This window comes from Lachnellula hyalina (assembly GCF_007821495.1).
Source record: "Lachnellula hyalina strain CBS 185.66 chromosome Unknown contig00037, whole genome shotgun sequence".
NCBI lineage: Eukaryota > Fungi > Ascomycota > Leotiomycetes > Helotiales > Lachnaceae > Lachnellula > Lachnellula hyalina.
This window is the reverse complement of record NW_022157151.1, coordinates 188541-216085: the sequence shown is the minus strand read 5'-3', so window position 1 is coordinate 216085 and position 27545 is coordinate 188541. Positions and strand designations below refer to the sequence as shown.

Sequence of the window (27545 nt, the reverse complement as noted above, 5' to 3'; positions counted from 1 at the left end):
ACATTTCTTTTTGGGTTCATAGCGATCTGCCTTGGTCTTATGGCGTGCTCTTTTCTCGAACGTTTCTTTTGGGGCGCTCGACTGATCGGATAGACTTGCTGTGCCTGATTCTATTGGCTCGGCTTTGCGCTTCTTATGGAGCTGGGGCTTTTGTTCCTGTCTGCCTAGAGACTTGTCTTTTCGTTCCTCTGGAACTGTACGCTGCGGCTTTGGTGGCGCTGAATACTCGAGGAGAGAGCTATCAGAAGATGAATTGTGTATTCGCTTGTATTTTCTTCGTCCGCCACTATCCTCCTGGACAAATTGAGGATGCGCATAACTTGCTACGTTAAGATGTGCATTTAGCAGGTTATCTTCACGTCCTATTAGGTATCGAATCAGCAAGTATCGTGGTAACACGAAGCTGTAGTTTCGTGAAAAGGACATGGCTTACTACTATGCGACCTCTCCACTCCTTTCGTCCTTGCATCAGCTACGTTCTGCTCTTGCTCAGTTTGTGTGAGCCATCGGCGAACGTAATCATTGTCACCGCTCAGTGCTGGCCCTAATAGACTCTGCCCTATACGTGCCCTTGATATTTCGTTGCTCTGGGGAAGAACCTTCGAAGAGGGCTTTTCGACGCGCTCCGATTCTCGTCTGCGATGATGGTCTTGTTTGTGATAGCCTACAGAGTCTTTGGGTTTGCGCTCATGAGCGCGGTGATCACCCTGGTGGTGTCTGTCCATGGACATGTGGCTGGACAATTGATAATGAAAGTTCAATCGAGCATTACAAGCTCGAAAGTGTAATGCAATTGGAGATGGAAATCAAAGTATTGTCATGCGGGTTTGAAAGTTCCAAGCTCCCTCTGAAAGAAGAGACTCATTTTTCAACTGTCGCGAATGCCTAGCTAGGAAGGAACCACTGAACAAGAACGTTCCTGCTGGTTGTAAACGGTACAGCACCAACACCAGCAACACCAGCCAGGCTTGATTTTGCGATGCCACGAGTCACTCTAATTCTAAGGCTCGTTCTCAGCTCTAGGAGTATAAAAGAGCTTGGTAGCAACGGCCCATGAAAATCAAAGATGAGAAGCGAAATGCAAACGGGCAATTATAAAAGATGGATGGGTAGACTAATTCTGAACGAATTTCGATCTCAAACTTGAAGTGTTGACACCCCTGAATCAATACCGATACCATGCATTTGGTCGCCACTCAACTCAAGCATCATCCTGAACACTGCCCCTGCATAACAGGTACTTTGCATCTGAAGTCCTCCGTATGCCAGATTATCGGACATGATTTGAGGGGAGATGACGGTGAGGGGCACAAAACAGCGGTGTAGATGGACCGTCGCAGCCCTACAAAGGTCCCGCCATACTCCATACATGCAGGCTGTTTCTTGCATCCCAAGCATGTAATCCGAGCAGGGGATTTGATGGGCCAACAGATTGAGATGCGATGTCCACCAGCGATCACATGATTTGTAGGCAATGCGACTGAAGATGCCCACGATGAGTTGTCACGAGGGAACCGAGAACCGGGCGATTGGATTGGACCATGGCAAGCAAGCTGGAGAGGCGATCTCTGCAGCTATAATTACCATTGTCCTGCGTTACCTGGAAGTCTGGGACAGCAAAAAAGTGTGATATCTTTAGCTCATTGCTGGAGGAAAAAGTATAATAGTGGGGATACTTTGACCGAAAGTTTCTCACCCTTTCCTTGTTTCCCTTTTTCTCTAGCAGCCAGCCTCCCACCTGCCGCGGTTGAAAGCACGGAGTGGAGTGGGGAGGCGGCTCAATTGCATATCGATGAAAAGCAAGAACAGAAAAAAGCAATACAGGTCTGTAATAGTACTGTAGTATTATTGTACGTAGCTCATCACATGTGCATGTTCCTGAGCAGGCAAGTTCGCGGCGCGGGTGAGGAGAAGAAGATACGAAAATACGAAGTACAGAAGTGAGGGTTGAGTGAGGATTATTAGATAAACATGATGTGCTCCCCTCTCACCCCTCTCACCCCTCTCTCAGAGTCTCAGAGTCTCAGAGTCTCAGAGTCACACAAGTGCCACTATACCGACACCACCACCACCACCAACCACGGGGTATCAAATGTTACAAACTTGAATACAAGTACAAGAAATGGCATGGCGTAGTGTATTTTAAAGCTCGAGCTCGGGCCAGGGAAGGTTAGCGTCGGCTCCTCTTGCAGGTGTGTGTAAGTGCAAGGGCCTCTCTCGCCTTATCGATAAGTTAGACCCCAGGACCCCTCAGGACCCTCAGGACCCTCACGACCCTCACGACCCTCACTCACCTTCCCTTCCCCTCCATCCCAAAATTTCACTCCAACCCCACTAAATTGGCCCGAGCAGTTACAACGAGTGGCAATCCTGCAAACATACCTATACCTACACCTACCTACCTTGCATCATGCACCTCACTCTTACCGGTAGAGAAAAATAATTCGAGCTCCGGTGCTTCTAACAACCAATTCTGATCATTCAAACGGTGTATCCCGCGAGGACCACCACCACGACGGACTCACTCGTAGTTCTACCGAGAAGTGTCCTCTTTTCAAGTTTTCTACCTAACTTTCGCGTTGCCCCTCCCGCTCTAAGCTTTCAGTATCCGCCTTTGTAGATCTTATCATAGCTAGGGGGCACACTTGCGCATCGAATCAACTTACTAGTCTACTGTAGTAAATTATAAAAGAGAGTAGGTAGGCAGCAGGTTCACTCAATCACAGAAGTCGAAGCTGTCCCCGATTCTCGACCCACCTCCAGACCAAAGAGAGAAATGCATCAATTATTGTGTGCTCCAGTATTCCTTCTCCTCAGCCTGCATATTTAGGCGTGATGTCGGAGCAGCCATAAAGTCAACGATAACTGTTCTGCTTGCTGCGATTGGAGCGATTGCAGGCTGTACCATGGCATTTGTAGTTGGCAAAATAATGTGCATGTCGGGCGAGGGCAACATCTTGGTTTGACGCGGACTTTTACAAATCCGGAGACGGTATATTGATGTCCATGGCGGAATCGAGGAATCGAGCATATAATATACGGTGGAGTAGTGCATTTGATATGCTTTCGGATGCTAAGCTAAGCCATGAAGTTTTTCAAGCGGGAGGTAGAGCTAGACGTTGAGAGATGGGCAGGGCAGGCATCCCACCATCTCCCATTGCAATGCACATGCCGGGCGTTCTAGGCTATTCGTGCGTCAAAGCTGCTTTTGCCTCTACCCGGTTGTTTGCTTGATTGATGATGATGATTGGAGGAGGACCCCTTGCTGGCGCACACCTGGTGCACCTTCGCAAGCTGTTTGACTGGCTACCTACGCATCTAAAAGCGAGAGCTTCTAGGTATCCTACAGGTAAGCTGCTGGGCTGGGAAAGCTGGTGAAGCAAAGCAGCATTGCCAGCCGTGAGATGCAATGATATGATATGGTATGATATCATATGACAACAGAACTAAAAGGATCGAGGATCGAGGATCGAGAATCTTGACCCTTCTTTGGGCTATAGAGTAGTATTTCTCATCCACCCACCCTCCTCCACCCACATCCATTCACATTTCTGCAAAGGTCCCCCCCCCTAGACCTCTCAAGACCCCCCCTGGCCTGGCTTAAATCAGACCCTTGATCAGCTTGGCGTTCTTCCTGCCCCGCCTTCCACCCTATCAACCACTAGCGCCCCATTCTAAGCGAGAAGCTGCCCCTCCTTCAAAGTCTCTGCATCTCCTCTCCCCCGCTCCCACCTCTTCTTCCCAAACACCTACACAAATCTCGATATCTTTTCGCGATCTGTCCCGAATCCTAATCTTTTGCGATTTCTTCGTCAAAGCATCCGTTCGTACTGTCCTTTCAGTCGTCCGACAATCGCCTTTGAGTCTCACAATCAACAGTCAGAAATTCACTCCCGCGCCCAATCTCTCACCTTTTCAACTCTTCAAGAAGTTCGTCCTGATCTCCTGCTTGCCTGCGCTGACCTTGTCATCATCGATCTCATCACCTTCCCATGTCCCTTCCTTGTCCGCTCTGCGGAGTCCTGTTCTGCCTCGATGTATCTTTCTTTGCGTGATCCGCATTCCGTCCGTTTCGTACCTGCCATCAACGCCATGGCGCGCTCTTTTCTGTGTGAAGCGCGTGGAAATTGAGACTTTAAGCCAGGTTCTCGAAAAAACACCAGAAATATGTCCAAGCTCTTTATTGGGTAAGTCCACCTCCGCGCGTTTGCGACCGCATTCCATTCCATTCCATCCTATCCTCAAACCGGCGCTAACCCATGCTACTAGCGGCCTCGCATGGCACACTGATGAGAATGCTCTCCGTCAGAAGTTCGAGGAGTTCGGAGCTGTTGAGGAGGCAGTAAGTCAATCACATCCTCATTTCCAATTCCAGATCCTGTACTGACACGCTTTTCAGGTTGTCGTGAAGGACCGTGACACTGGTCGTAGCCGTGGCTTTGGCTTCGTCCGATACGGCAGCGACCCCGATGCCGAGGCTGCAATTGCTGCCATGAACAACGTCGAGTATGTTGGGATTCCACTCCTTGTTAGACAAAATCTAACTTGACTAGGTTCGACGGCCGAACTATTCGTGTCGACAAAGCTAGCGAGCGTGGCTCCGGAGGTGGCGGCGGCGGATTCAACCGTGGTGGAGGCGGCGGTGGAGGATACAACCGTGGCGGAGGTTCATACGGTGGTGGTGGATACGGCGGCGGCGGCCGTGAGGGTGGATATGGAGGCCAATCAGGTGGTGGTGGATATGGTGGTAGCCAGGGCGGCGGCTACGGAGGTGGCGGTGGTGAGTTTCCTCTTTCTTGACCCTTTTAATTCCCTCCCATGCTGACCATCAGATAAAGGATACCAGGGTGGTCAGGGTGGTGGCTATGGTGGAGGCGAGCAGCAGCAAGGCGGTGGCCGCTGGAACTAGGTGCTTGTTGGATGTGATCTTCTCTCCGACCTCGCGCGTTCGTACGAATTGACAGCAAGAAAAGTTAGCTTGGGTGTGCAGCGAAAAGGTTCATTGGTGTAGGCTTAAGGATATCATCTTTGATGGTGTCTCACGGTCAGCTTCGTGGTCTCTGAATGCGGTTTGCCTTTTGCTTTCTCGGAGTTGGGGGGATATTACCTGTTGCTCGGTCTCGGTCACGTATTCTAACAATTCATCACAAATGGTCTCTCAAATATCCAATCTCAACTAAGATCACTTTGATCAAGGTCTTCTTCATAGCTACTGCACTTCGCAGTCTAGTCTAGCGGGGGTAGGCAACAATGACCCGTCTTAGGGGAATCAATGGCTTCTTACAAAATCCGCTTCTCTGTCTCTTCTTGCTCATCGGTGCTGTCGACCTTCTTGAGCTCATGATCCAGTGCCTCTTTGCCCCGGCTCACGCCACCAGTGGCCTCTGAAATCTTCTTCAGTCGATCAGCCAGGTCCTTGACATGGTAATCTCCACTTTCTGGGCTCAAGCCATCTAAAGCCGTCTCTAGACTCAAAAGATAATCCTTATTCGGCCCGCTTGGACCTTTGCTCCGATATATGTGCTCCGCAAGCCTCTCCGGATCTTGTGGGCCCATGAACTGATCGTTATCTGGGGTCCCGATATACACCAAAGTCTTGATCATGGGCGACGCATCCGCGGGATGGAAATCTGTGTAGTGGATGGTGTACCCGTTAATCTCCCGAATGTCGAGATACTCCTTGACCTCGGCGACTTTGGCTGTCTCAATCCGATATGCGGTGCCCCAAACTTTGTCTGAAGATGCCGAAGGGTGGGGATCAGACAAAGTCTCCCAGAAGGATCTTTCGATCAGTGTCACAACCCGCCCTGGCTTGTCAGGCGTTCCACGGTGATCCTGGCTTAGTCAATGTCAGCATAGTAAGCTCAAAGTGTAGTAGAGTTGTTGGACAGCAAGAATGACAACATCTCAACTATGGGCGGCGATTTGAGATTCCAAGAAATTCGGATGTCTCTTTTCAGGCTTCTATAGACCACCGCCATACTTGAGATATTGCTGCTTTTTGTAATCCATTTGAAAGAGGATTCTTCTTCTTACCTAGCCTATGATTCATAAGTCACAATCCAAAATCTCCAGATGGGAACAGCCACAGACCTGCCAAAACCGACGAACGTAACCTGTAACATAACCAGGGATACGTTGGTCTGTTCATGGGTTCAATGAAACGCCTATGAAAAGACGGTCGGGGTTCAGGACTCACCAAAGTGCGGTGGAGGTTTCCAAATCAAACTCCTGGATTTCACGTCAGAGGTGTTGCAAGAATAGAAAAATGGAAAAATAGCCTACCCGTAACCAAAAAGCCAGAATTCCTCTGTGCTTATAGAAGTATCCACTGCCATGGCGAGTTTTCTGTGAGTGGCCGGGTGACACTCAAATGAAGCCTGTCAAAGGCGCGAAGACAAGATGGAAACGACGCGGTCGCGGTGTCTCGTTGTTGAGCACTTGACTCTCGTAATAGATGACGTGGAGGAGATGATGAGCGTATACAGCAGGACTACAATTTAAATGATTGTGAAACAAAGTCGTGGGTGACTCTTCTGTCACGCGGCGAGGTTGGAATGTATTGTTGATGTTTGAAAATACTGGTATGCGACCAAGTACGTACATCCCCATCCCCATCCCCATCCCCTCCTTCAGCTGGCTTGGCTTGGCAGCAGGTAGCTTTGCTGGCACCAGCTGTCAGTTCTATTTATGTGTCGATGCAGATTCTCCTCTAATCCAACAAGATCCTTTCTTTACTTTCGCTGTATATATTCCTGCATTTTATTGATTGTGCGAGTTCCTGTTTTCATGTAAAAAGCTCGGGTTGTTTGCTCGCACCTGCGCCCACCCTTGTCTCAAGCCAAGGCGCAGCATCCCGCCAGTGCATGGTTGGTTGGTTGGCTTGCTTGACTTGATCACTCGAGGCTATCAGAGGGTTTAACAACACCACAAAACCGCCCTTCTGCTTTGATATCTTGCACTTCACAAGTACCATTTTAAGTCTCTAATCCAATCAACCAACTCCTCCCATCAAGATGGCGTACAATCGCACCTTCAATCCCGATTCCCTGCCTGCGTAAGTAAACAGGAGCAGTTCCAACCCCGCTGCGAATTGAGGCTGACCTGAACATTCACAGTTTCGCAGAGCCAGAAAGAGTACTGATTCACTATATCGAGCGCTCGAGTCATAGGACCTTCACTAACATCACTGCTATAGAAAACTGGGAAGGCCGAAATCCCTCCGCCCTTGAATTACTCCACTGCGCCCTCTGGACATACCCAAGCACAGCAAATGGCTCACCAACCGTATAACAAACCTCAGCCTCCTCTTCCCACACAAAACAGAAGATCCTCACAACCTCCGATTCCAGGAGGACAAAGACTATCGCCTCAGTTGCCACCACAAGGAAACTACGGTTATGGCAATTCCCCGCCACCCTCATCGCACGGTTACGCTTCTCCTCCGCCAGGGAACCATGGCTCGCGGCCACCACCAGTCCAGCAAAGACCGCCTCCAATGTCAAGACCGCCTCCATCTCCTGCCCCACCAAGTGGTGCCGGAGACCCAGCACTTTGGCCCCTTTTCAAAGCTGTTGACAAAGATGGTACCGTAGCCTTATTACACCCCTAGAAACTATTCACTGACTCGCTCTTCAGGTAGCGGACAACTGAGTGAGAAAGAACTTCGGGCGGCACTCGTAAACGGCGACTGGTCATCCTTCGATCCTTATACAGTCAGAATGATGATTCGCATGTTCGATAGCGATCGCTCGGGACTTATTGGTTTCGAAGAATTCTGTGGATTATGGGGATTCCTAGCCGCGTGGCGTTCGCTTTTTGATCGATTCGATGCCGACAGAAGTGGAAATATCAGCCTCGACGAATACACAAACGCGTTAGTGGCATTTGGCTATAGATTAAGCCCTCAGTTCGTAGAGACGCTATTCAGGACATATGATAAACGGGGCGAAGGAGCCATCAGTTTCGATCTCTTTGTGCAGAGCTGCATTAGCCTAAAGAGAATGACTGATGTTTTCAAGAAGTATGATGATGATAGGGACGGATACATAACGCTGTCCTTGTAAGCCATGCCCTTCAATCACGAAATTAAACTCCTGCTAATCAAACACAGTGAGGACTTTCTAACCGAGATAATTCGACAAAAGTAGTCTAAAACTGGCTCTCTGGGGGTTGGAAGTCGGTTTTCTTACACTGTCTTTTCTAGTTCTTCCTATTACGTTGATGTTTAAAGACTCATAGACAATAATGATACCCAATCTAGCATCATGCTTTATAACCTATCTTGACTGTTTCATGTTTTCAGATTTGCTGCTTCGAAATATAATATTGTTGCTGAGATGGCTGATATATCTATACACTAGCAGTCAAGATTAAGAGAAGTTGCATAGTCAGTTCTCAGCTTGCAAGGCAAGAACTGTCGCGGCAAGCGTCGTGTAAAGAGGATCTTGTAAGAAACACTAGATTCCTGCTTGTTAGCAATCCCAGACTCATACTCAGACTCAGACTCAACCATAGTTTGCCAGTCCATAAGCTTTAGGCATGCGGTATCCCACTCAAATCAAACATACTCGTGAGAATTGAGGCATCATGAATGAGCCTTACTGATCAAACACTTGGCTTGGCTTGGCTTGGCTTGGCTACCCTATAACGCAGCGCCTCTCATATGACTGCTTTGGAGAAGCACCATCGCCCTTTACTGCAACACCCTCAAATGAACCTCATCTGGTATGTTCGTTCCTCTCTGCGTTTACGTGAGATGCTGTACAGGCTATATACTGTAGCAGCGAGATCCCAGCCTGTCGCTATCTTTGAACCTAATTGGTTTATCCGAGGAAGCATAGTCTTGCTTAGGGGAGTTGGTGTTTGTTGGTGTTGGGCAGAAAGTGGAGCAGAGTTTGTTCATCGCGGTGAAGAGACGGAAGGAACGGAAGAATAGTAATGTGATAGATATATGGACATGAGCATGTGGAGAAGCAGTTATTCCGAATGTTCAAGAGGGGTTGTCGGTGTACATACAGTATGTATCTTGGAGGACGGTAATGTCGAAACTGACTGACACTATATATGGATCGAAAGCATTGCCCAGCATTGATTCCTTTTCTTTCATTAGCTTCCAACTGCGAAACATCATCTTCTTGTTGATAGATGAGGTGTCCTGCTCGTTTACAGATGGTTATGGAACTAGCTCTGCGATAGAGGTTCAACCGAAGCATTAAAGCGACAAGTTGGTTATTCCTGATACAGTAGCCTTCGAACCTCCCTCCTGCTTATTCTAGAGGTACTGTAGAAGCAGAAGCTCCGCAAACAAAACACCTTCCCGTTATCTACATCGATCTCATTTTCGATTTCTTGAGACGGAGAACTAGAAGTTGTCCTTTTTGGGGGAACGAAAAGAGGGCGACTTGGAAAATAAATTATCTTTTTCATTACCACCATGTCTTGACTCTGAGAGGCTTATTTCTTACCTTCAAGAAAGTTACTTTGGCCTCGAGTCGTCGGTATATATCGTCACCTACTGTACATACCTTGGAGCAAAGCAAAACGTGCCGTAGAGAGGATAGACCTGAGACGGCGAGTGTTGGGGTGCTGATCTGGTCGGATTCTGTGGGTGGTGAGGGATGGCTTTTCTGCAGAGAATTATGGGTTTGTTTGTGGTTGTTGTATACCTTAGGGATGCTGAGGTTTTGCTTTGTATGAAGAGTGGACCTTGAGATATGTAGTGTACGGAGTAAGCAAGACCGATGTAGGCTTTACCCTCCCTGTGCTTGAATGCAAACATTTGATGGTGAATAGTCACTATCTAGGAATAAATTTGATTTATTTTGAGACGATAGACATATGTCCAAAGCCAGCTTTACGCTTCATCACCAAGTGCCCTTAGGCTTCTTCTTATCCAAATGCATGCACCCAACCCATGTCAGAACTGATGACCCGAAATTGACCAACACCGCTATCCTGTTCTCATCAAACGCCTCTCTATGACCAAGTAATCAAATTTGCAAGCCATGAGATAATAAAATAAAAACTCCACCCCAGAAACATGTCCGTTGAATCCATCCGTTCATTATCGAATATCCAACTGAAATGGCTTGAAACGTCCTCCTATAGTTGCGCACCGAGGACACTTTCTCCGTGCGCCTTGCTCTGCCATTAAAACATCGACGCACGCTTGGCAGATTCCACATATGCATTCTGTACAGGCATACGATTCCTTCAAAAGCGATACTCCCTGACATGCTGCGCAATAAATCTCAATACTCTGTGAAGAAAAACTAGGCGACGAGTCGGACAGGCCCCGAGATTCGATGTGGAAGTTCTGACCACTTTCGCCACTTTCCACAGAGGGGAACGGCTCCGGGGCTTCGGGTAGATATGATGGTGGTGTAAGTGCTTGTTGGAGTGGTGAGGCTTGATACCCTTGAAAGTGGGATGTGGAGAATGGAGGCAATGAAGCTCGATTTACTGAAACGGGCGAGGGCGGAACCTGGAAGGTTAGTATCGTCATGAGTAGGAGAAGTTGTAAGAGCTTACAGGGGTCCTATCGTCTTCGACGTCTTCAGTAGCTGATGTAGCAGCATCGATCAGGTCTTCCCATCTTTTACCATAAGCTGCAGACAAAGCACTCGAAGGCTCAGCAGAGAAGGCTTTACGGTCGTAGCTCATTCGTCTCAGGTGAGCATTCTCTCGAGACTTATGCTTTTTGTGTTGTGGCTCTCTTGCACGCTTTGAGACGGACTGTTTTCGTGGGCGACCATTGGGACCTGGTCTCTGAATCGGGGGAAGAGTGGATGATCGGCCAGGTGGCGAAGTAGACAGAATCGAGGGAAGAAGTTCTCTCCTCCGATGTGGATTGAGATGAGAGAAGGGTTCGCTTGTGGGCTCAATATTGTTTCCTTGTATTGGTGGGAGCTCGATCGACGACCTCATTGCCTGTTTGCGTGCTTCCGTATCCGACATCCAGTCCTATCAACAGAGTTAAAAAGGAACATCTATCTTGAATGCTGGGTTTACAAACCAGTTCCGAGTCCCAGTCTCCATCCAACGTATGATTATGCAGCTGTGCGAGGGCAGCCGCGGCGCTAGCGGCTGGCAGCATCGAACCAGAATTGAGGTCGTCCAGGTTCCTGGGAGTATTAGGAGTACTCGAATCATCGCCATAATAACTATGCCGGTCGTTTCCATAGCCTGTGGGACGTTAGCGAAGTCTGAATTATTACCGGTACTTCGGTACGAACCATGGGGACCCAAGCTGGAGCTTGTGGGAGGAGGTGGTCGTTCGGATGGCGGGGTAGTGATCATGAGCTGGAAGCTCTCCTCTGTAGCAGGGAGCTTCGAAATGTAGTGCTCTGGGTGAGCTCTTCGTATATGCTCTTGCATAGACCGGTATCGCTTTTCCTGCCCATCCAAATCCTGTTACCACGATTGAACGTTGCAAGTACAAAAAGCATGAAAGCTCCATGAGGGGTGATAAAGCAGACGCAGCAGAGTAGAGGCACTCACGCCGAGGCAACGTTTGCGACAGCTGGAGCCATCTTGATTGCGCAGTGGACAAACAACCTCATTATTTGCGTCCGAGACGGAAAAAGACGATGTCAAGGAGGATCGAGGCGGCATCGTCAATGTCGACCCCACCATTCGGGCGTGCGTGCGTGTGCGTGCGTGGGCTGCAGATTAGATAGGGTGGGATCGTAATCGCAAGTTCCAAGTTCAAGCTCTCAATAGACGACGATAAGTATCAGTAGCGAGTGCAGAGCTGCGCATTATTAGGTGAGCGATGTTCCTGTGGTGGTGAAGCTGTGCAAGACAAGATGGGTCAATATCGGGAAGTGAAAATAGGTGTGGGAGTTTGGAGCTGCTTGGATCGAGCTGTCTCCAGTGCTTTCATACAATTGGCGTTTTGAAAGAATGTGGTGAGGGGTAGCAAGCAAGCTGGCTGGTCAAAAAGTGCTGGCGTGGACGAAGGAGCTCGGCTGTACTACGTAAAAATGGGGAGCTTAAAGCTACTACTCTGCTTCCCCATAGGTAGATAGGTAGGAACTTTGAAGGCTTCAATTATAACTGCTATCAACTCTACTTCAACCTCATGCTGTAACGCCCCCTTCACCATCCCTTGCACCTACAAAGCGCTGCGTAGTGAGGAGCTGCGGCAACATCAGCTGTGAAGGCGCGTGTTGGATAGACTACGGTACTTGGTTTTGGAAATGAAGCCTGGTGTGTGCGATGGACCGTTCAGGCTGATGCAGCCAATGCGAACCTTCAGAATTGTTGATGTGGTTGGTGGGGATTCGAGCGAGCACTGTTCCTGGTCTGCCCAACGAAGCCCAATCAAGCAAGCACTGTATCATTGACATGCCGGTTTTTCACATAAAAGATACCTGTTCGATCCAAAGGAGTGGTGAAGTGCAGTGGCTATGAATCGCGAACTTCCTAAAATGAGAAGAGGTTTGCCGGTATCCGCCATTATTGCTCTGCAGATTGATGGCCCTTGTTCCTCCGCAATTCCAAACAGCCTTCGGACGAATGCGCCGTCACTCCACACTCAATTGATAAAGCTCGTGGCCAAAAGAAGCAGTTCCAATAAGCCGATCCCACTCCCGCCCTGCACCTGGGATCATGCATCGATCCTATCCAATCCGTGGGTCGGTCCATGTGCCTCAACACGTGATGACGATCACGAGCTCAAGGCTGGAACTGATTGAAACCCAAGGAGAGCTCAATGACAGACATTCGGTCTCCGCCTCTATGCAAAAGCAAGGGCGTTGAACCTTGGTGAAATGGAGTGAAATACCTTGCGACCTATTTGAGCTATTCGAAGACCTGAGATGAAAACCTCCAGGACCTATGCGCACAAGTAGTTCAATGTCACTCGGGAATTACGTTCTAGTGAGTTACTTCATATATGAGCATTCAATAGACGTGGAATGAGAAATGATATCCAACTATCCTGCCTTGTTCGAAACGGGACCGCTAAAGGCCTTGAATGGAAAGGACTCCAATAATCCTACGAGAAGACCAAGTAGACCAGGCCGAGATTTCATTCTCAGAACGCTAGTTCCTGTCTCGGTGAAGAGTGATGAAATTGGCCCTTCTTTTGTCGACCCAGTCAACCACTGAGTTGAGCATTGTCAAGAGCATTGATGATACTATAATGTTCCAGCCTAATAGGCACTTTTACGACAGAGTCCCACTGGGGAAGCTATTGACCCTACACCAAAGGGAATATTATACTGCGAGGTCTGACCAAGCCACCTATACAGAACCCTTCAGCAGATTGACTATGGAGTTGATGGAAATGAGAAGACATAAAGTAGAGAGGAGAGTCCATTTGGGGACGCTTTTAGCGCTTCAGCGGATATGATGGTAGGCTCGATGTGTACAGCATAGTATCGTATGTGAATTTGCCCCTGAAAGCCAAATAGTAGATTTGCGTTGCGAAGGAAACTTTTGGGTGAAGTCTACAAACGGAAGCAGCCTCTAGCCACACTCCAAATAGGGGGGAATCAAAAATCAAATAGATAATGTGAGAGAGAACCTACTGATAAATCGAAAGGAGGGACTTTCGTTTTCCTGCCTTGAAAGGAATAATAGTATGTTTTTCAAGAAATATTTTTAGAAGATCAACGAAGAGGTTCAGGTTCCAGATCGGGATTTTATCTGGGATTGAAGCCGGGAACCTCCCGGTAAGATGCCACCCGACAGCAGCAGCAGCAGCCGTGGCGTGCATGGCTTGTTCGTTACGACTTGCAAAGATCTGCAGACTCGACGTCTTTTGGCAGCAGGAGCCGAGGCGTGGTAGGACGGAAAGACCTGGGCCTGGACCTCTTTGATTATGTTTGCTATTCTTAACTGCAATTATAATGGGATTTATCTATTTGGAAAATACGTATCAATCCCTAAAACCCATACATGAATCTGTGTTCTTAAAGAAGGAAAGGCTGGACAAATAGGTACAAGTAAAGTACAGAGATCTGATATCCTCGGCTTCTATCATAGCGTGCGCCATCGCGTCAAGCTGTCAAGCTGCCCTGAGTTCCAAGGAAGTAGGTACCTAAGTAGTACACGTACAAGTACAAAATACAGAACTCCCCCCCCGTCTAGCCGCCTCCATGTTGCTACACGTTCTTATGGCACGGCATCGTTCTACAGTCGTGTTACTCATATATACCTACTCTCTGCTTATATTGCACACTCCAGCATACTCTCATACTATACTTATCTGACTGCTCCGTCTTTCAATTTTACCAATTTACCCATGCAATGACCTTTCCCTTTCTCCATCGGACGATATACAAAGTATTCCAACATGTCCTTGACCGTTAAGCATCTGAATGCAGATGCTTCATTCCTGCTCACCTTTACGCCCATTCTCCAAGCCTCGCCCTCCCCCGGACAGTCCAATAGGGCATTTACCATTGTCCTCGATCCATGGATCTCTGGAGCCTCCAAGATATACCATTCAACGTTTTCCATCTCAACACACAACTCTCCATCATGTATCACGTCTCTACGAGAACTGCCGGAGCCAGATGTTGTAGTTATAAGCCAAAACAAAACCGACCACTGCCATCAAGAGACGCTCACCCAGCTACCCCGACACGGAGGAAAGACAATCATACTCGCCGAACCAGCCGCAGCAAAGATGATTAGGGGCTGGAAATATTTCGATGAAGAGAAAGTTGTCACTCTACCGAAATGGGACGGCTCGAGACCCCACAAACCACTCATAGTACATCGCATTCCCATTCAACCCCTCGATCCAGGTGGGACAATGGGAGAAGTCACCATTGCCTACCTCCCCCAGAAAGCGGATATCACTGGGCTGCACAGCGCCATTGGCATAACATATAGAGCACCGACTTCTAGCTTCGACTCGTTACTTCCACTGACCCCGCCGGCTTCCCCGACTCCCTCGACACTTTCGACGCCTGCCTGCGATCGAGCACTCTCTGTTATATTCTCCCCGCACGGGTGCACTTACAAGACTCTCTCTCCATACATCGCCTCGCACCTCACCTCCGAAATGGCTTTACCGCTCACTGCCCTGCTCCACTGCTTCGACCGAATAGATAACCCGTGGTATCTAGGAGGGAACATATGCTCTGGGTTTCCGGGTGGATTGGAAATCGCACAGAAATTGTGTGCGAAGGCTTGGATATCAGCACATGATGGCGACAAGGAGACGACTGGACTGGCAACTACCAAGATAACCGTGGAGAAGTATGATAGGGAGAAGGTGGAGAGCGTGATCAGTCCCAGATGCGAGAAGTTTCCCCATAGAAGAACGGGCACAGAGGCAGTGGTATTGAAGGCTGGTGAGGATATGACTTTAAGTAATAGTATGGAATTTGGATCGGATGAGTAGGCTGATGAGAACGAACTTATGAAATAAATGAATGTGTGATGGATTTCGAAAAACCGTCTTGGAGGAAACTACGTTTGAGATTTAGGATGCAAATGGCGGGGACATGAATAACTCTGGATATATCATCATAGCTACCGGCGTTTTTGGGTTGGAGATACCCAAGATTGAATATCGTGCAATATATATAGCTACAATAAGTTTGAAATTTCCCCTAATATTACTTGTCATCTCACTCTGACTTCATGTGAGACGGAAATATAATATTCCACAGGGAGGACATTTATATAAGCAGGCCTCTCGATATAAAATGAAGGTACAAATAAGATTCAAACCAACTTGAAGAGATATGGGGGAAATTTATAAACATCACCAGTGAATTTTACAACGTGTGTATATTGAAACAATATAATACCATGAGATGAAGAAGTGATAAAACCGATCCAAAGAGAGGCTGGAAAACAGGCTTTTAATTTATACTGAATGTCATCAGATTGGGTGATCCGACAAATTGTCCTCTTGTGTCACTCTATTTCTTCGCGCTCTTCAACATCGTCTCCCGCATTGCCGCTCTGGCGCTCCTACTCCCACCCAGCTTCGGTCCCTTCAGAGCTTCTTCTTCCTTCTTACCACCAGGGCCCCTGGCCGGCGGCGGCGCAGGCGCGGTCTTCTTCCTCTGTCTCTGAGAGACCGCATCCATGAAATCCCTCTTGAATGCCTCTGCTATTCTGTCATCTGCACCTTGGTCGTCATTGTTAGGCGGCTCTTCCTGCGGTTCCTCGTAGATTTCCACTATATCAAATGTTAGCGTCGTGACAATTAGAGGGAAAGAAAAGAAGAGGGCACATACGTCTATTCTCCCTCATCACCTCTTCAACAAGCTTATCCCTCTTCACATCGTCACTGCCCCTTCGTTTCCGTCCCCTCCAAGGCTTTCCATCAGGCCCCAAGCGGATCTTCACAGGCTTCTGCACAACTTCCTCCTCGACCTCCTCTCCACCTAGCCTTCGCCTCGCCTTATCCGTACGCTGCACGTTCCGATCTCTCGCCTCATCCCCCAGATCAATCTCCATCAGCTTCCCCAACGCAGCAGGCTGTCTCTGCACATCAATATCCTTCCGCAGTCCACTCTCGTCCTTCCACCCCACCGTACCACCTCCCCCTTCTCTCGCAAATGCAGAAACAGGTGCTAGCCCTTCGGCTGCCTGACGTTTAGCTAGCTCCGAATCTATGTACGCCATCCTTCCTTCATTAGTCACGTTTCTTTTCACACCCTTTTTATAACATAATGTATGAACGGCAGGAGAAAGACTCACATATGCTTATTCACGTCCCCCACCGCGCCCGTCTGCGGCGCGAACTTCCTAGCCACGCCATCCAGAGCCTCCGGTTCTTCTCTCAGCACAACAGCGCTCTCTTCTTCCCTCGTCCCGTGGATAGCGCTCGCACTATCGGCGCGGAACTCCACGCCCCCTACGAACTTACCCTTGCGGAGCTTCCTCAGCCGCAGGATTTCGGAAATGGGGACGGGTGTGCCTTCGATTTCTGCGCGTTGCTCTGAGTGGCTGGTTGATGCGATTAGGTCGTCTAGGCTTTGCGGGACAAGGACGGGGACTGATGATTGGGGAGGTGGCGTGGGTGAGTGGGAGGTGGCGCGTTGGCGGTATATCTTGCGCTTTTTGGAGGGGCGGAAGAGGATGGTTGATTCGGGGGCTGGGGGTGGTGTTGTCATCTTTTGTTGTGGTTGTTTGGGAGGTGTTGGAGGTGGAGGTGGAGGTGGAGGGGTGGGGAGAGGAGGTTGCGAAAAGCTGGGGTACAGTAGTTTTGGCGAGGCGTTGCCATTTTTGATCAACCAACCTATCACGTTGCAAGCTGTCTTATTATACAGCACTTGATTCACCACAGTAGAGAGATATTGCTGTTATATTTATAACTCCAATGTCATCAGCTGCAAACCAACCTAATCCTAAATATTATTTTTCGTGTGTATATATATAAAATCCTCCATCTAGCCTTGGATTGTATGCAACTATATTTCCCTGGGCCATCACTCCAAATCTCACAAGTCTGAGCGCTGTAGTACTCAGGCAGCAGTCGATAGAGGGCGTTCGCAACTTTCCGCTACGAGTTAATAGGTGATGAGCCCGCAGTGGACTCTCAACACGGCAACGGAATCTAGGTCGGTCAATGAATAGAAGCGGAAACTCGGAATAGGCAACGGGATTGTGACATATCCCTTTGATTGCATACTATCCTTTTGCAACTAGAAAGTATACCTGACATCTGTTCATAGCTCTGGCAACAACTCACAGAACTTGCTTGGCCTTCACAGGTGCATATCAACTAAAGTTGCCATAATAGATTTTCGGTAGTATTGCGTAACCCGTTGGAGTTTCAATACAGGAAAAGAGTCCGTAAAGAACCATAATATGAAGAGACAATGGAAAGAAGCCATGTAAGATGCTACTTTTTCCATCTGTAACTTCCCATATCAGAATGTAGGAAGACATGTTCCCTCAAATCTTCTCCGACCTACCTTGTGTTGGCGCTGACTTGTGCCGTGCGGGACAAGAAGCTTCACGGATGTAATCCATGAGTCCGACGGGGCCTCCCGAGGGTTTCTACCGGTGTTTCAGACATGGCTAACATATCTTCCGTATACAGTGTACCTGGTTGTTGTCGAAGCTTCAAGCCGAGATGAAGTCCAACAAAAGCATCGGTTCGAGCTGACTGTGCCTCTTCCGAAGCATCAGCCCATGCTTGACCGCAAATCCATAAATGCTATCGTAATCTCGCAAGATGGATCCAAGCTAGGGCATTGTAGAACGACATTCCTGAAACTCAAAAGTCAGCTTCAAAGGCACTTCAAGGAATCTCCAATTTCCAAGATTCGCAGACGATGTGAGAAACACGGCAGTTATTTTCAGAAACCCAGGTTCTAAGCACCGCTAACATCCACTACGGCCTGCTGCATATGTCGATGCCAACACAGGGCGCGTGTATCTTGTAGATGTCGGCCTTTTCCGGCTCTTCCTAAAGATTGTTTGAGGGTATTGGGATGTCATCATTGTATGTGAGCTGCCGCGGTCTGGCAGATGCTGGAATGGATAATAGATGAAAGGCCCAATGACTTACCGAAATTCTCAAGCTTAAGAGACTGTGATATCGGTTGAAGGGCGTCGTTGTGTTTCGAGGTGTTGCGGAGTCTGGTCTCAAAAATCCGAAGGAGTTATGCAGCAAGAAAAAAAAAAAGGAACTTTCCTCGCATGGCTTACATAATCACCCCACATTTTTCATATCTTTTTAGCTGAACCTTGACTTAGATCTTGGGAGATCACACACAACGGGTTTCCAGATTTCAGATACCAGATCAAAAGAAAATCCAGAGATCTAGTACGGTTTTGTTGATCAGACAACGCCGATCAATGCGTTGGACATCATTTCTCCACAATCCGAGATTGAAGGGGATATCTTCTCCGCATTCTTTTGGGACGCGGATACGAATGCGCGGCTGATGTATCAGATAGAAGTTTGTTAATGTACTCCTTCTCTACTATTGTTTCCTCACGTATACAAATCATGCGATATAGGTTTTAGATGTTCAAATTTACTTCAGCTGAAGTTTTGCAGCAATATTTAAAAGTTATTCCGGCGCGCCCTTACATAATAGAAGGGTGCAAAACACGCAATCTCCTTTCAGCAATCGTAACGACCGTAAATGTCATAGATGACACACAAAGGAGTGTATGGAGGCTCCAAGAACTCCTCAGCTAAAGCAGCAACCAGGCACCAAAGACTGCACAAAGTCGTTGCCAATAATCAGCCCAACCATGAACTCCCTCTTTCCTTTTCCGTCGAGCCATGTCGTAATATATTTCCAAAAGTTTCGTAAATGAGAGTAAGAATGAGCCAGATGGCAGAATAGTGATATGTACAAAGAAAATCGACTCCTCGCAACAATTGGCGGAGAGACGTTAGGGCATGGAAGACCAGTACCATGTCCTATATCCACATCGACGACGGCATAGTAGGCCTCGCATCGCTGAAAGCACTCTGAAGGAACCCTTGGATCTCATTCATGTAATCTTCAGCTCGGAATTTGAAAAGACCCCGTGATAATAGCTCCTGCTCTTCTTTATCCACGACGGTCAATCTCTCCTTGCTTATACCATAATCTTCAGCTATCTCCGAGACCTTCGCAAGCTCATTGCCGAAGGGATGTTGTTCGCTTTGCTCCGGAGTATTAGATGGTAGGCTGAACATGTTGATTGACGATCGAACTGTAGACACGCTGTTTTTCCGAGAAGATATCCGTGATATAGATCGTTTCCGTGCTAGAATCTCAGCATTCTTCTTGGTATGCGACAGGGCTCTGCTAGGAATCTTGGGAGCGCCTTCTTCGCCCGAGCCAGATCCAAAATAACAGGAGAGATGATTGAGTTCTGGCGACGGGGGGATCGATCCATTCAATGAGCCATCTGGGGATGAAATTGGTGATTCCGGCATAGTCGCTGACCGAACCGAATCGTCGTCGTCGGAGTTTGAAGACCTAGAGGATGTGGTGGATTTGGGAGACGCTGAAGTCTTTGGAAATATGTCTGGCGCATTGTAGGAAAGCATATTTGTCGTTGAGATGAGCTCTACAGGTGCTGAGATTATGTGTCTAATGGTTCCGGCGGGGAAGGCGTGCTTCGTAGTCAAGCTCCTTTGAGGAACTGGTAATCCCGCAGTCTCTTTGGTGTTCCGCCTCCCTCGTGTGGTGAAGGCTCTGGATAACGACATGTTGCTGGCTGAATACCCTGGATTTTGCCCCGGATAAGGATATATCGACAGTGTTTCGATTCCACCAGGGAGAGGTCTGGGAATATTCAAGGTGGGGTTTATTATCCGAATTTGTGAGCTGCTACGGATTTGGTGAGGTGCAGGTGCAGGTGTCGGTTGATTGGCAGATGATCACACGCGGGCTGCAGGTGTAGTTTTGGCGTTTCGTTTGGTCTGAAGACACCTACTTTTGGAAGGTCTGAAGTGTTGTGCGACTGGTGATTGCGCAGTATTCGTTCAGGTGATAACGGCAACAATGAAGTTGGTTTGTAGAAAGATATATCGACGCGCCTTTGTTCGCAGAACAGGGAGCTAGTGCGCGCTTGGTTGGGGGATTCAAGTGAAGTTTGTGCTGGGAGTAATACTGCCGATTCGTGCAACGAGATGGTGTATTCGAAAATGAGAGAGGACGCAGTCCTTTGGTTTGGTAGTCTGGTAACGTAACAGTTGTGCAGGCTACTTTGCTGTGGTGGATAGGGATGCCTCGTAGTAAGTGATAGACTGTTCGATAAGGAATGTTCGAACAACTGGGTTCGCACAGAAGGAATGTAGATAAGTAGTGAATCGACCCGGCGATGCTGATGATGCTACTGCTGCTACGCAGAAAGAGTGTGATGGAGAGGGGAGGAGAGGAGAGGAGAGGAGAGGAGGAGAGAGGCAGATAGCGGAGGAAAATCCTTTCTGCACGAAGGCGGCTTTCGGTGGAATGGGGGGCTAGAAAGGTCTGTTGAACAGGGGCGAAGTGGGCCAGGAACCAGACTAGAGCAGAGGCACAAAGTTAGGCCATGCGTCCAACCGAGTTATTTAAACCACGCATTATTGAACTTGCGGAAGGATTTGGTCCACTTTGGCTATGACCAGCCAGTAGTCGACCTCTCGGGGCATCCATTTTTGTGCAATCTAAAGCAGAACTCGCGGAGCTACGCGGGTTAGCACCACGATGGCCTAAAAGGGGTTTACGGGCCCCAGGGACCCCAGAGTAGCTTGATGATCCTCCGATCAACTTGCCACATTTGATTCGTTTCGCTCGGGGCGTCGACAAGGTCCAGGCAGTTGGCAAACCATCGATCGCACAAGCGAATAATCGTTGCCGCTCAGATGAATTTGAAACGGACGCACAAGGAACGTCTGACCTCGGGCACTGTCATTCGCCCATGGGTCAGATGTTTCTAGTTTCAGATACACAGGTCCCATGGATGATCACCCTGGCGTTTCTTGTACCCTATCAAGCAGCTTCATGTACAGTGCGTCCAGCTGTGCAAGTGAGAGGCTTCACATCAATACCCCAATACTTCTCTCTGATCTTGCGAGTAATCCTGATGAAAACTCTCAACGCTCAAGGCCAGCGAGGCTGTGGATCCAAGATGCAACCCGTGGCGCGCGAGTATGCGGTTGGTTGGTTGCTTCGTGGCATCGCCTCAACACATCATCAATGCAGCACGAGCGTTAGTTCATCAGGGGAAACATGTGCTGCAGTCATCCCACATCTGTTATTTTGAGAAAAGGCGCGGTGGTGCCTTATTCCACTTTTTTCCCTCCACGACCACCTCGGGAGGCGGGAGGCACAGTACAGTTGCCTCAGCCGCAAGGCTTGCAACATCTAAACTTGGTAGTCTCGCAGATGACAAATCGTGGAGAGCTTCTAAACCAAACATCGCAGACTGCTGTAGTGCTCACTGTTGAACCTAAGTGGCCTGTTGTGAGATCATATCATGGATATCTCAAACAAAATGGAAAATTAAGGCGGATTTTACCTTATTGGAACCGTCCTCAAGTCCTCACTACTAGAGTTGAAACATCCCAATTTCTTTAAACAATTTGTGGGAACTATATCTGTGAAAGCATTGAGATGAGATGACACGGATGACCTCAAAGCGCAAAAGTCAGTGCGATGACTTTCAGACGATCGCCAAGTATGTATCAATGCATTGTGAGATCGCTCATCGACGAAGACATGCATCTCGAGATTATCTGCGATCTTTTGAAATCGGAGAATATCTCGCATTCCGCGTCTAAAAAGGCAGCCGCATGCGAATTTGATACCCTATTGGATTTTGGCATGCATGGTAGTCGTACATTTCCAGTCCACCATTGACTTCTGGTCACCTCAAAGCCCACGTTGCCCTTTGGACAAACATGCCGAGTTGAAAGTTGATAGATTATCTGGCTGCCAAAGCGGAAAGCGAGAAGGCCAAACCTCAAATCCTCCCAGGAGTCGGTCTTTAATCTTCGTCCATGGACTCCCAGCCTTCTCCAGTTTTTCCGCCCTCTTCATCAGGCTCACCCTCGTCTTCGGACTCGCTACTATCGTTTTCAACTCCCACTAGTCGTTCCCTAATCTCTCCATCCACTGGTGCGATTCTATCTGCGAATGCTGCTCGGACGGCCTTGTTGGTTGAAGTATCCTACCAAGTTAAAGAGTTAGTAGATGTTTCATGTTTCACAAGAGGTAATGCTTACCCAAACTTGGACGACACCTTTACTACCCGCTACTGAAAGTCTGAATCCGACTTCCTCATCAGGAGCAAAGACAGTAGAAAACACCTTTCCAATGTCCAAATTTCGTGAAACAACCATGGTTGGCCCAGATGATTGTATATTCCAAAGCTTGACTTGCTTGTCTGTTGAACCAGTCGCCATGAAACCGGGGATTGTAGGGTTTATATCAAAGGCCGAGACTGATTCATCATGAGCCTGTAAGGTCCAGACAGGCTTGCTTGCAGCTGGATTCGATGGTGCGTTCCGAGCATCATGAAAATGGATGATACCATTCTCAGTCGAGATATAGAAGTAGTTTGGATCATGGGGGTCCCATCGGACAGTCTCTATATCGCTTTCAACACCCCATCTAGGAACTTTAGCATCGGGTGCTCTCATATCGGCGGCAACCACTGTCCGGTCATAACTCCCACTCAGTAGTAATGTCGAGTCCCGTGGATGCCATGCCAACGAGCAGACTTTATCCGTGTGATGCGTATATGACTTGGCACATTTCGTTGTGTTGAGATCCCATAGCTTAACAGTCTTGTCTGCGGAAGATGAGGCCAGGAGATTTCGATGCTGTCTGTTGGCAGCGAGTGAGAGTACAGCATCTACATGGTGCTCTGCGTTTGCTTTCTTCGACTTCTTCTTTTTCTTCTTCTTGGTACCGTCTGCGTTTGCGGCTTTGCCCTCTCCACCTTGTCCAAGGATTGCATTTGGGTACATGCAGTCGACAGTATCTAAATCCCAAATTTCAATATCTGGATCAAAAGTTCCAACGGCCACAAAGTTTGCACGAGAGTCTTTTTCGGCGCCAGGCTTGCCTACTGGTATATCTAACCATTCGACACACAGAGGTATAGCAGGGAGCATAAGGTCATGGTGAACATAGAGATTGTCGGCTTCGTCCTCATAAACGTAAACCTCGAGATGCGCCACTTCATCTTCAACTTTCGCTGCAAGAAGCATATTGTCTGTCGCAAGAATCTGAAGTTCTTCTCGGTCTTCGTCGTCTTCGTCGTTTTCTTGCATGGTAATGTAAGGATCGTCTTTATTAGAGTCATGGTATGCAAGAGACTTGACGTTTCCAAACATTGCCATGCCCGCGCCCTCCTTGCCTTGATCCATTTCCACATCTTCGTCGTAGTGCTCTAAATCATATTCTTTCAGGTCGTCGTCCTCATCCCTGAATTAATAAGTATTAGTAAGAAAACATCAAATTGGGTGGGTAAACTTGCCCTTTCGATTTCAATGCTTTTGCACCGGCTTCATCGTCTGAGCCCTCTTCTTCGGCGTCCTCGCCATTCTTCTCCGTCGATTGGTTGCGTGCCTCCTCCAAGTCCTCGTTCGCATCGTCAAGTTGCAGCTTTGCAAGATCCGCAATTCGCTGGAACTCTTCCTCGTCAAATGTGTATTTAGTAGGGAAAGGGGCTGCAAAGCCGCGGGGCACCCATGCTGTAGCTGTTATCATAGACATCTTGACTTCTTGTCGTAGATTATCCAGTTACGAAGGAAACCGTGATACAGTTAGTTCAATGTGCCCAAGAACTTTTTTTTGCCCACCACCCCACATCGCCTATCTAATCGCAAAGCGGGCGCTAGCGGGGCCTGCTCAAAGCCCATTCTCAGGGGAGCAGCTCTGAGGCCAAACAATATCAAGACAGCACAGCACAACCATGGCTGGGGATGAAGGAGAATCCAACTCCAAACGGCGGAAACTGGAATTCAACCCTTTGCGATCTGACGATAGGTTCGTGGTACCCACGAGACCATCTTCAGTCCACAATGGAAAACCCAGCTCTGCACAATCGAGGTCCCAAAGCCGTATGGGAACATCCAGGGCATCGACTCCGCGTGCACAGTCAAGATACCCATCGACGGCTCGCTCAACTCCTCACCAAGAAGAGTTTGATGGCCCTGAGCCCTTTGTGAACGAGGAGGACTCGAATGCCCTGGATAGAGACTGGTATGCTGGTGATGAATCTGGACATACCTTTGGAGATGACTCGCACAACCCATTCGGTTCATACGACAATTCCTGGGCCGATCAGCAGCGAGAGGTAGCGTTGACGGAAAAAAAGACTGGGAAACGAGTTAGCGCGCGAGCAAATCAAAAGCAAAAAGATGTTGACGCTTGGGAGACGAATCGGATGCTCACGTCCGGAGTGGCTCAGCGAAGAGACTTTGGAGACGATTTTGAGGATGATGAGGAGACGACTAGAGTCCACTTGCTTGTGCACGATCTCAAGCCTCCTTTCCTAGATGGAAGGACTGTATTTTCCAAACAGCTGGAGCCGGTGCCCGCGGTACGAGACGCCCAGAGTGACATGGCGGTCTTTAGTAGGAAAGGCAGCAAGGTGGTGAAGGAAAAACGGCAACAAAAAGAGCGACAGAAGCAGGCACAGGAAGCTACAAATATGGCCGGAACAGCTCTTGGAAATCTGATGGGCGTCAAAGAGGACGAAGGAGATAGCGCCGCCCCCATACCAGGGGAAGAAGACCAAGGAACCAGCAAGTTCGGCCAGCATATGAAAAATAATGAGGGCGCAAGCAATTTCAGTCAGAGCAAGTCTCTGAAGGAACAAAGAGAATTCTTACCAGCATTTGCGGTTCGCGAGGACTTGTTGAGGGTCATACGAGACAATCAAGTAGTCATTGTAGTTGGGGAGACTGGTTCCGGCAAGACAACCCAACTCACGCAGTTTTTATACGAAGACGGTTATGCAGACGTAGGCATGATAGGATGTACGCAACCTCGCAGAGTCGCAGCAATGAGTGTCGCCAAACGTGTCAGTGAAGAGATGCAATGCAAACTCGGTGGTACCGTTGGCTATGCAATCCGTTTCGAGGACTGTACGAGCAAGGAGACATGTATCAAATACATGACAGATGGTGTTCTTCTCAGAGAATCCTTAAATGAAACGGATCTTGATCGCTACTCCTGCGTTATCATGGATGAGGCCCACGAAAGGGCCTTGAATACCGACGTTCTCATGGGATTATTTAAAAAGGTCTTGGCTCGACGACGAGATCTCAAACTGATTGTGACATCTGCTACCATGAACTCGAAGCGGTTTTCTGATTTCTACGGAGGAGCGCCTGAATTCTTCATCCCGGGACGAACTTTTCCTGTAGATGTCATGTTTCACCGATCGCCCGTGGAGGATTATGTTGATCAGGCAGTCCAGCAGGTCCTTGCAATTCACGTATCCATGGGAGCCGGCGATATATTGGTCTTTATGACTGGGCAAGAAGATATCGAAGTTACTTGCGAGCTTATTCAAGAGCGACTCAATGCTCTGAACGATCCCCCAAAATTGAGCATTCTACCAATTTACAGCCAAATGCCAGCAGATCTACAGGCGAAGATTTTCGATAAAGCTGCTCCTGGAGTCCGAAAAGTCATTGTCGCAACGAACATTGCGGAAACCAGTTTGACAGTAGATGGTATCATGTACGTCGTCGATGCGGGCTATTCGAAGCTCAAGGTTTACAATCCCCGGATGGGAATGGATACCTTGCAGATCACCCCTATTTCTCAAGCGAATGCTTCTCAGAGAGCTGGTAGAGCTGGACGTACTGGACCTGGGAAAGCATATCATCTCTTCACTGAAGCTGCTTTCAAGGATGAATTATACATCCAGACTATCCCCGAAATTCAGCGCACAAACCTCAGTAACACAGTGCTACTATTGAAATCTTTAGGGGTTAAAGACTTATTAGACTTCGATTTTATGGACCCACCTCCCCAAGATACCATTACAACATCTCTTTTCGACTTGTGGGCACTGGGTGCCCTGAACAACATCGGTGACCTCACCGCCGTCGGCAAAAAAATGACCGCATTCCCTATGGACCCGTCTTTGGCTAAGCTACTCATTACTTCTGAAGAATATGGCTGTAGTGAAGAGATGCTGACCATCGTATCTATGCTCTCTGTTCCAAATGTGTTTTATCGGCCTAAAGAACGCCAAGAAGAGTCCGACGCAGCTCGTGAGAAGTTTTTCGTTCCGGAATCTGACCACTTGACCTATTTGCATGTTTACTCCCAATGGAAGTCGAATGGATTTTCAGACGCTTGGTGTACTCGGCACTTTTTGCACCCCAAATCTTTACGCCGAGCAAAAGAGATCAGACAACAACTCCTAGATATTATGAAAATGCAAAAAATGTCCATGATAAGTTGTGGTACTGATTGGGACGTCATTCGGAAATGCATTTGCTCTGGTTACTATCATCAAGCTGCGAAAGTCAAAGGTATTGGGGAGTATGTCAACTTGAGGACAAGTGTGACAGTCCAGCTGCACCCTACAAGTGCTCTTTACGGACTTGGCTACCTTCCGGATTACGTCGTTTACCACGAATTGATTCTCACCTCAAAAGAATACATGTCAACAGTAACTTCTGTTGATCCTCGCTGGTTGGCAGAGCTCGGAGGCGTCTTCTATTCGATTAAGGAAAAGGGCTATTCCGCGAGGGAGAAGCGAGTGACAGAAGTTGAATTCAACAAAAAGATGGAGATTGAAGCGCAAATGGCAGAAGACAAGGCCCGCGAAGACAAGAGGCTGGAGAACGAGAGTTCGAAATCTACCAAGAAGATCGCATCATCTGTGGTCAAGAAAGTATCTTCACAAGGGGCAGTGAGAAAACCCATTGTTAAAAGGTCTGGGCGGGGATTTTGATCCATGCCTAAGGCCATCGAATGTTCCAATGGCATCTTATGGATTACAAGAATCTATGAAAGCCCGGTCTTTCACGATTTTTGATGCAGATGCGCAGTAGAAAATATAAGATATATCTATATCATACTTATCAAAGCTAACATTGAAAGCGTGTGCGTTTGAAAACTAACTGTTGACATTTGTGTCCAAGTATGCCGCCA

General features: G+C 48.2%; 10 protein-coding genes across 10 annotated transcripts; 4 read left to right on the top strand and 6 right to left on the bottom strand.

Annotated features, from left to right (window-relative positions):
* Positions 1-4167: 4167 nt before the first annotated feature.
* RBG4 (Glycine-rich RNA-binding protein, mitochondrial) lies at positions 4168-4909 on the top strand (the record flags this gene model as incomplete). Its single annotated transcript, XM_031147627.1, has 5 exons — positions 4168-4187; positions 4270-4342; positions 4400-4506; positions 4554-4780; positions 4833-4909. The coding sequence occupies 5 exons, from the start codon at positions 4168-4170 to the stop codon at positions 4907-4909; spliced, it is 504 nt and encodes a 167-aa protein (XP_031006843.1).
* A 371-nt stretch (positions 4910-5280) lies between these two features.
* LHYA1_G002651 (Glutathione-specific gamma-glutamylcyclotransferase) lies at positions 5281-6338 on the bottom strand (the record flags this gene model as incomplete). The annotated part of the gene is made up of 5 exons (XM_031147626.1): positions 5281-5839; positions 6037-6041; positions 6094-6143; positions 6200-6231; positions 6286-6338. The coding sequence occupies 5 exons, from the start codon at positions 6336-6338 to the stop codon at positions 5281-5283; spliced, it is 699 nt and encodes a 232-aa protein (XP_031006844.1).
* Positions 6339-7016: 678 nt separating this feature from the next.
* Pdcd6 (Programmed cell death protein) lies at positions 7017-8150 on the top strand (the record flags this gene model as incomplete). The annotated part of the gene is made up of 5 exons (XM_031147625.1): positions 7017-7057; positions 7119-7137; positions 7199-7586; positions 7639-8062; positions 8114-8150. 5 exons carry the CDS (start codon positions 7017-7019, stop codon positions 8148-8150), a joined length of 909 nt encoding a protein of 302 aa, XP_031006845.1.
* A 1916-nt stretch (positions 8151-10066) lies between these two features.
* Positions 10067-11637, bottom strand: LHYA1_G002649 (uncharacterized protein; the record flags this gene model as incomplete). The annotated part of the gene is made up of 5 exons (XM_031147624.1): positions 10067-10486; positions 10534-10965; positions 11018-11187; positions 11238-11412; positions 11503-11637. 5 exons carry the CDS (start codon positions 11635-11637, stop codon positions 10067-10069), a joined length of 1332 nt encoding a protein of 443 aa, XP_031006880.1.
* A 2668-nt stretch (positions 11638-14305) lies between these two features.
* On the top strand, positions 14306-15364 carry LHYA1_G002648 (uncharacterized protein; the record flags this gene model as incomplete). The annotated part of the gene is made up of 1 exon (XM_031147623.1): positions 14306-15364. One exon carries the CDS (start codon positions 14306-14308, stop codon positions 15362-15364), a length of 1059 nt encoding a protein of 352 aa, XP_031006879.1.
* A 526-nt stretch (positions 15365-15890) lies between these two features.
* Positions 15891-16602, bottom strand: LHYA1_G002647 (uncharacterized protein; the record flags this gene model as incomplete). Its single annotated transcript, XM_031147622.1, has 2 exons — positions 15891-16153; positions 16212-16602. 2 exons carry the CDS (start codon positions 16600-16602, stop codon positions 15891-15893), a joined length of 654 nt encoding a protein of 217 aa, XP_031006862.1.
* A 71-nt stretch (positions 16603-16673) lies between these two features.
* Positions 16674-17093, bottom strand: LHYA1_G002646 (uncharacterized protein; the record flags this gene model as incomplete). The annotated part of the gene is given in 2 exon segments (XM_031147621.1): positions 16674-16834; positions 16847-17093. The coding sequence occupies 2 exon segments, from the start codon at positions 17091-17093 to the stop codon at positions 16674-16676; spliced, it is 408 nt and encodes a 135-aa protein (XP_031006861.1).
* A 2270-nt stretch (positions 17094-19363) lies between these two features.
* On the bottom strand, positions 19364-20143 carry LHYA1_G002645 (uncharacterized protein; the record flags this gene model as incomplete). Its single annotated transcript, XM_031147620.1, has 1 exon — positions 19364-20143. One exon carries the CDS (start codon positions 20141-20143, stop codon positions 19364-19366), a length of 780 nt encoding a protein of 259 aa, XP_031006860.1.
* A 2261-nt stretch (positions 20144-22404) lies between these two features.
* On the bottom strand, positions 22405-24140 carry LHYA1_G002644 (putative WD repeat-containing protein; the record flags this gene model as incomplete). Its single annotated transcript, XM_031147619.1, has 3 exons — positions 22405-22587; positions 22643-23849; positions 23878-24140. The coding sequence occupies 3 exons, from the start codon at positions 24138-24140 to the stop codon at positions 22405-22407; spliced, it is 1653 nt and encodes a 550-aa protein (XP_031006859.1).
* Positions 24141-24339: 199 nt separating this feature from the next.
* Positions 24340-27345, top strand: prp16 (Pre-mRNA-splicing factor ATP-dependent RNA helicase; the record flags this gene model as incomplete). The annotated part of the gene is made up of 1 exon (XM_031147618.1): positions 24340-27345. The coding sequence occupies one exon, from the start codon at positions 24340-24342 to the stop codon at positions 27343-27345; it is 3006 nt and encodes a 1001-aa protein (XP_031006858.1).
* Between the last annotated feature and the right edge of the window lie 200 nt (positions 27346-27545).